The 9,746-nt window shown below is 42.3% G+C and overlaps 1 protein-coding gene across 1 annotated transcript in view; it reads left to right on the top strand.

Moving 5' to 3' along the window:
* Positions 1 to 515: 515 nt before the first annotated feature.
* Positions 516 to 9,746, top strand: part of MNS1 (meiosis specific nuclear structural 1) — a 35,864-nt gene continuing 26,633 nt past the window's right edge. Inside the window, exons 1-2 of the mRNA XM_045286471.1 lie at positions 516 to 593; positions 1,265 to 1,486. Coding sequence (XP_045142406.1) covers positions 591 to 593; positions 1,265 to 1,486 — 225 coding nt within the window. The 5' untranslated portion in view covers positions 516 to 590. The remainder of the gene's footprint in view (positions 594 to 1,264; positions 1,487 to 9,746) is intronic.

The raw sequence follows: 9,746 nt of genomic DNA, 5'->3' as shown, positions 1-9,746 counted from the left end.
GGACCAAATATGGTAACAATTGTGAGCACAGCAGAGGACCTGGCAGTGTTTCAATCTGTTGTAAATAGGGCTGTTACCAGTTGAAATCTATGGGAACTAACAGCCCCTAACAAGCACCGCCAGTGGCTTTTGCTCCAGCTCTGGAGGCAACGACAAACCAAAGACCGGATGCTCTGTGCGTGGACATTTCTAGCACCGCTTTGCATTAGACAGCAGCGTCTGCTTTTCTCTGGAAACAGGTGCTACAGATTTTCACCGAGGTTATAAACCCACTCAAATTAGCCGTTTCATCTGTTGGGGGCAAAGGCTGGGCTCCCGATCAAATTACCAAGGGCCTCGTCTAAATTTCCCGCCCGTCTCGCTTTGACCTATGAGCGTATCCACGCTGCCGGCTCCCAAGAACCTCGGTGCTGATTGGGTCTCGCCTCGGCCAATAGGAGGCCGGGACGTTCGCTCGTTGGCCTGCGTCTCTAGCGTCGCCGCGGCGGCGGTTGCTGGGACACCGAGGGAGCGCCTGGCCGCCCGCTGCGACCTCGCGGGCCGCCGGGCGAGGCGGTGGGACGCCGAGCGGGGAGTTTGGGTCCGCCAAGATGGTGAGCTGATCAGGGCACTCCACACGACTTGTTTACTTAATGTAGTTCGGGGCCGGCCCGCTTGCACCAAGGCTTTGAAGTTCCTAACCCGAGAGCGAAATGCATGGCTCATATTGACCCTCGAAGGGCGTTCACGGGAGCGCCCAGGCATTCTTTAATTCATCTCTACATTTGCCCGATAAAAGCTTGCTTCTCGTATGATTGGAAATCAGGGACACCTTAACGGAAATGAAAGTCCCGAGTGAAAGGGTTCGTGGGAGGCAAACTTGACCAGTTTTCTTCCTGCACCTGTCCTGGATAGAGGCGGGATGGGAGAGAGGGATTCCCTGGGTCATGCTAAGGAAATGGGACTAAGCGTTAGGTTGGATGTCTTTGAATCCACTAACTGCCATTTATTAGTGGCATAAGCTGGTAAGTTGCCTTTATTTTTTAAGCCTCATCTAAAAAAATGGTTTATAATAATAGCACCTGCTTTACTGAGTTATTATATTTATTGATTTATTATCATTGTCTGCCGTGTTTACACTTTGATCATGGAAACTCCTCTGACTTTAGGAAGGAAGGAAGCCAGTCACCTTTCCTATATTAGTTACTTATCTTGCATCACTTAAAAATTACAGGAATATCAAATACATAATTTTTCTTTTATCTATAACTTTTTTGCATTTTAGGCTTCCGAAAGAAGAACATTGAGCTGTGTTGAAAGGCATCAGAAATTAGTAGATGAAAATTACAACAAAGAATTGAAAATGAAAGGGCTCAAAGAGATAGAGAACCAAGTTAGGGACCTAAAAGTGAAGAATGAAATTGATGACCGCATTGAGCGCCGTAGATTCCTCAGATTATTGCAGGACGAACAATTTGAGTTGGATATGGAAGAGGCCATTCAAAAGGTATGTTTTAATACTCATTATCAGATTAGTTTCACCTTATTCTGTCTTTGGAAATGATGAAAGCCAGTAATGGATACTGAAATTGAATGGAGGTGGACAACAATATCAGGTAAGAGATGTACCATGAAGAGTCAGTTCAGTGTACTGTACTGGTAAATAGTGGGGCCCCAGACTCTACACTGCTTGTTTTTGAATATTAGTGCTGCTGTTTATTACTTGTATAACTGTGAGTAAATTGCTGTTAATTTTTACCCCAAATCTATAAAATAGGAACAATAGTACCTATTTCACAAGATTGTTAATAATGATAAGTATGTTAGTATATGTTACTTTGAGAGCTAAAGTATACCTGACCCAAACCAGAGTATTCAGTCACCTCATATGCATGTGAAAGTTGAACATGGAATAAGGAAGCCTAATGAAGAATCCGTGCATTTACATTATGGTGTTAGGAAGAACACTGAAAGTACGATGGGCTGCCAAAAGAAGCAACAGCTCTGTCTTGGAAGAAGTATAGCCAAGCATGCTATACTTGAGATGATGTTTCACCATCATCTCAAGTATTTTGGATATATTATCAGGGGAGACCAGTTCCTGGGGGAAAAAAGCATGCTTGGTAAAGTGGACGGCAGCGAAAAAGAGGAAGACCCTTGATGAGATGGATTGACCCAGTGGCTGCAAGGATGGGCTCAAACAGAGCAATTGTGAGGATGGCGCAGGACTGGACAGTGGACATACAAAAAAGAAACAGCTGAAAAACCAACAACAATAACAAAGTAAAACAGAAAAAAAAACCAAAACCCTTGATTAAAAAAAAATACAGAAAATGTTAAAAAACGAGAACAAATTTTAAATGGGTCAAAAGCCCCAGGCCAGGTGCTATAGACTATTGGGAACTACAAAAGAAAGTTAGACTTTCTTTTGAGGTGCACAATCCTTCAGAGGCCACACCAAAAGAACTCAATGTAGAAGCCTCACTAAATGAAGTGGGATTTACCTCAAACTCACCTGTAACCCTTAGACTCAAGGCTGAAACTTTATAGTGTGGGAAGAACCAGATGACTGCTATTCCTAGTGTGTCAGTCTGGGTAGACTAGAGAAACAAATCATGGACACACGTGTGTAAGAAAGAGATTTATATACAAGAGGAATTGAACATGGAGAAAATATCCCAACCCAGTCCAGTCCAAGGCCATAAGTCTGATATTAGCCCGTATGTCCGATACCAATCTATTAAGTCCTCTTCAGACTCAACAAAACACATGCAATGAAGCCGAATGCAGGGCGATCACAAGCCAGTGGGTAGAAAGTCTTTGGGTCCAGTGGCGTTGTAAGCATCTCAGCGCTGGCAGGGGTCTCTCTGTGGTCTCTCTGGCTTTCAAGGTCTGGTTGCGTCCATGTGGCTTGTCTTCTGCAATGCCTCCCAGGGAGTGACAGAAAGAAGTGTCTTCCGCCTCCTAGGAGGAAGTGCCAGAATTCTCAGGAGAAGGCAGGCCCACACAGAAGTCTCATTGGCTATCTCCAGATTGACAGCCTAGACTCCATTCCTATACTCTAAACCCTTAAATTGACACCAGATTAGGTGACTACCACACCTAGGGTCTAGAACTCTGTGGTTGTTGGACCTTGACTTGGATCTCTTGCCATGAGGGTGCCCTATGATTGTTGGCTAGGGACTGCCATATACTTACTATTTTAATACCCTCCTCGTTTTATTAAGATACGTAATAACCTGGTAGGCCTGGTTCTGCCAATGCCAATATTATCCCCAACCCCCATTGTTTGTGTAAATAGTGTCCAGTCATTTGAGGATGAGTGAATCTATAGAGACTGGATCAATGGTTTCTTGGGAGTTCAGCAGGAGAGGTTGGGGAGAAATGTGGAGCTAAATAAGGAATACAAGAAAGAAGAAAATGCTTTAAAATTGATTGAGGTAATTATTGTACAACTCTTCTTGATATGCCTGAACTACTGAATTGTATATTAAGTCCCAGTATAACTGCTTGGGGGGAAAAATTGGCATCAAAAAGATAATCAAATAATATCTTTGCTGAAGTATGAAACCTGTAGCTGTTAACTGCCACAGTACATAAATACAATTGGGTCACTTTGCACAAAATTCTAAAGAAAATCTCATCAATGAGATTTTATCATTTCAATTTACTGAGATTAAAAATGTGCCTTAGTGGCAGAAAGTGAACGTATTTTTTTTCATTCTAGGTCATTAAAACCCTTTTTATTATGATTTTTTGTGAAAGCTTACTCTGTAACTTGGTTTTCCTTTCAATAATTCATGCATATTTTATTTCAGGACATCTCCTACAATCCCTAGCATTCTTCCCACATCCTCCCTATGTTTTCTATTTCCATTCTTCCTTCTTTCCTGTCCCGTCCTGCCTTCTGAACGTTGTCTCCGGGCACATGCTGCCCTTTAGGTCTTGTACGGTTGATTATTCTAAGGAGTGAGTACCTCCCTGCTGTTACTGGTCACCTTCTAGGCTTGTCTGTTATTTGGCTGAAAGTTGACCCATGGGGATGAGTTTAGTTACAGGTTTGAAAGGGTTATGTAAGGACCACAGTCTTCGTCTGGTTCCCCAGTCTCTTTGAGACCAATAAGCTTGGTCTTCTTTTATGATTCTGAGTTTTGCTCCACATTGTTTTCTCCCACTCTATCTAGGACCTTCTGTGGTGATTGTAATCAGAGTGGTCGGTAGTGGTAACCAAGGACAGTCTAGTTCTTTGGGTGTCAAGGTAGTATATGCTGAGGTTCATGGGAGCCATTAGCCGTTTGAACGGATTGTTTCTTTGGATCTCTTATTTTCTTCACCATTCTTTCCTATGGACCCAGTAGAGACCAATAGATGTGTCTTGGTTGGCTGTTCATGAACTTTTAAGACCCAGTTTCTACCCACCAAAGTAGGATGGACATTGATAGGTTCCCAAACTTATTTGGCTCACTGTGCCCTTTTCAGGAAAAAAAATTCAGTGCCTCCTTTGGCAAGTAAAAACTTTTGTACTATAGCCCATAATCCAGGATAAAGTATAGGTAGGTACCTGCCTCTGCAGCTCCCCTGGATCTTTCCAGTGCCCCACAAGGGGGCAGTATCGCTGACTGGGCAGCGCTGCTGTATTGTGATTGTTTTTTGCAGGTTGACTTTGAGGTGTCCCTTAGGACTGTGGGCTGAGTCATCAGGCCCAGTGATTCATTCCCTGCAGGTGTTTGAACGTTCATTACCTTTCTCCCTGCCCGTGTGCTCCACTGTATTCATGGATATATTCGTAGCACCTTAGGAACCCTCTGGGCCCTGTGAGTTAAGTGTTCCTTAAAAAAACCTACCAGCAAGTTGCTCCTCAGGAGAAAGATGAGTGTGTCGCCGGCTCTCAGAAAGATTTCTAGTTCCAGAAATCACCGTAGGTGGGGTCATTATGAGTTGAAATCAACTCAGTGGCAGTGTGTTTTGGTAAATACATGTGTAAAAATATCCTCTGGACCTTGAACAATGCGGAGATTTGAAAATCCTTGTGTAATTTCTGGTTGAGTCTTGAACAACAAGATTTGAACTGCTTGAGCTCGCTCACAGTTGTTAGGTTTTTTTATTTTGTTTTTTTTGGGGGGGCTTTTGTTTTTTTCTGTGGCTAGCCATTGTGTTGAGCTCAAGTACTGAGAATATCTCCCTAAAATGCCTATGTTGTTACTCATCTCTGAGGTGAACTGCTCACAGGGAGATGATTGGCATCACGCAGTGTCTTACCCACAGTGCTGAAGAGGACACGTCCAGTTCAACCCATGTTGGTTAAGAGGCAGCTGTACAGATATTGCCGAGTTCCTTCTCATTCTTTGCCCAACACTGTTCAGCTTGCATGTCTATTTCTTTTTTTTTAATCATTTTATTGGGGGCTCGTACACAATCCATACATCCATCCATTGTGTCAAGCACATTTGTATATTTACTGCCATCATCATTCTCAAAACATTTGCTTTCCACTTGAGCCCGATATCAGCTCCTCGTTTCCCACCTCCCTCCCTGTTCTCCCCTCCCTCATGAACCCTTGATAATTTATAAATTATTATTATTTTGTCATATCATACACTGTCTGACATCTCTCTTCACCCACTTCTCTGTTGTCCATCCCCCAGGGAGGAGGTTATAAGTAGATCCTTGTAATCTGTTCCCCCTTTCTACCCCACCTTCCCCTCCACCCTACAGGTATTGCCACTCTCACCACTGGTCCTGAAGGGATCATCTGTCCTGAATTCCCTGTGTTTCCAGTTCCTATCTGTACCAATGTACGTCCTCTGGTCTAGCCAGATTTGTAAGGTAGAATTGGGATCATGATAGTGGGGGGAGGAAGCATTTAAGAACTAGAGTAAAGTTGTATGTTTCATTGTTGCTACCCTGCACCCTGACTGGCTCATCTCCTGCATGTCTATTTCTGCATCTACTGGTAGGGTATTATTATAACGGTTATTGCAAGATAAGCGTATGGAGTGCCTCATGAATTCCCATGTTATCTCAGTGCTGGGCCATACTAATCGCCTTATTCCAGCTTTTAATCTGTGCTGCTGAAGGGGCCACACAAAGTGAATACTTGTATTAAGTACTTTTCTGACTTTTAAAAATGTTTCTTAAAGAAGTCAAGTGCTTCATATACACAACATTTTTGAAATATGCAGTTTTTCCCCCAAGGGTTTTTCCCAAATGTTCTGAAGAATCAAATAGGAAAAGTGCTGCAGGACCGGACAGTGTTTGTCCTGATGGCATTAACAACAACAATAGGAAGAGGAATGGTTAAAGCAAATAAGATATGTGAGAGTTATGAGTTCACATAGATGTGCTATTTCAGTATTTTTGGAGTACTTGTTAGGATACTGTGGGCAATGCAAAAATCAAAATGAAAGTATCTGCCCCTTTTGTTCTACATTCCAAATACACGGATATGATTTTATTTTATTTTTATTCAAAGATCATTTTATTGGGGCTCTTACAACTCTTATTACAGTCCATACATTAATTGTATCAGGCATATTTGTACATATGTTGCCATCGCTCTTTTCTAGACCGTTACTTTCTATTGAGCTCTTGGTATCAGCTCCTCTTTTTTCCCTCCTGGATATGATTTTTTTTTAACCCTGACCATATTATCAGACCAAATGGGGTCCCAAGTTCACAGTCGAAAGCCAAAATAGCAGGAGACTGGGTTTGAGAGGAGAGAACATTGTGGATTTTCAAACCAGGTGTCCTAGGAGTCATGATGTGAACTCTGGTCTGACTCCCCTTCCTGTGGAATTACAACTTTATGGTTATTTAGAAAAAAGAAGCTATACATATTCATATAAATTTAGGGACTCTAGTGCATGGTAGTTTCGAGGTCAGAGTTAGTGCACCCCATGATTTTAAAAATAGCATCTTTACCATGGTTGGAAGAGGAGTTTTAGGAGCCAGTGGGGAATATAGCAGCGTTCTTTGAGGGCCCCAAAGCCAGCTTTGCACACGGCCACCGGGCCAGATACCATTTTAAGCAATCTCAGCTGATGGTTTTCAGCTTTGTTGGTTGATGCCTGAGAAGTAAGCTTTCTCAGAAGGTTGTGTAAGAATGTCGAGCTTCAAACTCAAAACTCACTGCCAGTTGAGTTGGCTCTGACTCCTAGCAGCCTTATAGGACAGACTAGAACTGCCCCCGTGGGTTTCCAAGACTGTAACTCTTTCGGGAAGTAGAAAGCCTCCTCTTTCTCCAGCTGGTGATTTCAAACTGCCGACCTTGTGGTTAGCAGCCCCTGTGGCCCATTGTGACACCAGATGTACTGTTCCAGTAAGCAGACTGTTGTAATCAGATTTTTTTTCTTATTCTCTTTAATCCTCTTTTTTGTTTAATTTTAAAGAACATTTCAGATGTCATCAACTCTTTCCTGGATAATTAAGTGCATTTTTCAGAATATAGACGCACCATAAGAACATTATGTCACTTAATAGATTTATCAGAAAGTTACATATATTTTGTAATACCACTTAAGAATCAAGTTTTTGTGATTGTCTTAAAAATGGATTTTTGTATTTGTTAGTTTTAAGTAGGATCCAAATGAGGTTTGGTTGTTATGTCTGTTAAAACTTTCTTAATCTAAAATGACCCTTTCTCCTTTTTATTTTATCTTTTTAATTTAAGTGTTTAATTTCTTAAACTACTAGGGGATTGCGTTCCCCCCCCCCCAAAAAAAAAAAAAAAACACCAGAATTTTTTTTTCAAAGCTATCTATTAAATTTTTTTTTTTTTTAACAAAACTTTACCACCTTCAAAGTACTCTCCATTACACTTAATACATTTATCAAATTCCATTCTTGGAAGCAGTTTACAAACTCATCTGTTTGGATGCCTCCCTGGTTTTTTCTTCACCTCTTCCAAGTTGTCAAATGCTGTCCTTTCATGTCCTTCTTCATTCTCGGAAACAAAAAGAAGTTGCACAGCGTGAGGTCAGGTGAGTCAGGTGCAATGGGGCAAGAGGGGCATGCTGTTTTTTGCCCAAAACTGGTACACTAAGATTGCTGCATGAGCAGGTGCATTGTTGTGGTGGCAAAACCAGTCCTCTGGCACAAATCAGGCCTTTTTTGTTGCACTCTGTTGTGCAATCTTTTCAGAACCTCTAAATAGAAAGCTTGATTAACAGTCTGACCTGCTCGAACAAACTCCAAATGCATTAAGTTGGCAGATGTTCAGAATGGGGTTTGTCATCACTCAACATTTCATCTTTTTTGAAACGAGAAAACCACACGTACACTTGGATTTTTCCTATAGTGCTGTCCTTGTGAGCTATATTCAACGTCACAACAGTTCCTGCGGCATTTTCCCCAAGCAGGAAACAAAATTTCACAGCCACTCACTCTTCTCTTAAATAGGCCATCACAAAAAATGAAGTTTGAGTGAAATTGCTTTTATGAAAAAATTCACTGCGACCAGAGAGAACTTTCCCAGGTGACGCCACCGGGAGCACTAACTCAGAGTTAGTGGGGAAATGCATACTACACTAAGGTGACCAGACGTCCCGCTTTTGACGGGACAGTCCCGATTTTTAACGATTTTTCCAGCATCCCACGGCATTTTTGAAAAGTCCCGATTTTTTGAAAGAATGCATAACAAGCTAGAGTATACAGTTTTCAGCTGCCATGTGGCTATTTCGCCAGGATATGAGTTTTATCAATGGTGTTCCGCTTTTGTCCCGCTTTACCAATGTTAAAATCTGGTCACCTTATACTACACATGCTCCACCCAGTGCAATTCCATTGTGTGTGTGTGTGTTGGGGGGGTGCCCCCTTGCATAATAGGTGTTCTAGATTTAATTTTGCTTCTTCGTGGCTCCTTTAATTTGTTTGGACATTGGCTCTTAATCAGCAGTTCGCAACCTGTGGGTCTTGACCCCTGTGGGGAGTCAAATGACGCTTTCACTGGAGTCGCCCAATTCATAACAGTAGCAAAATTACAGTTATGAAGTAGGAACGAAAATAATTTTTGGGGAAATCGATTTGGCGATATCTAAAACAGATGGAAATTGAGTCACCATCCGACCCAGCAATCCCCCGACTGGGCACATACCCACAAGAGGCAAGAAACAAACCAAGGCCAGACAGTTCATAATTGCAAGGAGTTGGAAATAACCCAAATTTCCATCAACAGATAAATGGATTAAAAGGCTGTAGTACATACATACAATGGACTACTACACATTGCTAAAAAGCAGTGATGAACGCATGAAGCATATCGCTCATGGGAAGAACTGGAGGGAATTATGCTAAGTGAAGTAAGCCAAGGACAAGTACAACATGATTCCTCTGAGGGAAAGAGGGACCAGACTTTAACCCGGTGCTCCAAGATGTGAATGCAACATACCAGCATGAAGCAAGGAACCAGTAGAGAGGTCTGAGGGCCTGGCCCCAATCCCAACTTCATGGACAGTCGCCCCTCCCCCCAGAAGAATGTTTTTGTTGTTGTTGTTGTTGTCGTCATTGTTTTGTTCTTTTTGTGTGTGTGCATATATTATCTCTGCAGGTCTATCTAGATAAGATAGGCTGGATAAACAGTCTGGAGGAGAAAACAATGGGACAGATGGGTCCAGGGGGACATGGGAGAGGGGGAGGTGGGGGAAAGGAAGTGGTGTTGACCAACCCAGGGACAAGGGAACTACAAGTGATCCAAAATTAGTGGTGAGGAGGGTGTAAGAGGCCTGGTAGGGATTGGTAAAGGGCAGTGTAACCGAGAGAAATTACTGAAA

Source organism: Echinops telfairi, unplaced genomic scaffold, assembly GCF_000313985.2.
Source record: "Echinops telfairi isolate 266 unplaced genomic scaffold, ASM31398v2 ScPeMD7_8;HRSCAF=38, whole genome shotgun sequence".
NCBI classification, from domain to species: Eukaryota; Metazoa; Chordata; class Mammalia; order Afrosoricida; family Tenrecidae; genus Echinops; species Echinops telfairi.
Note: the sequence above shows the minus strand (reverse complement) of the source record. Positions and strands in the feature narration are given on the sequence as shown.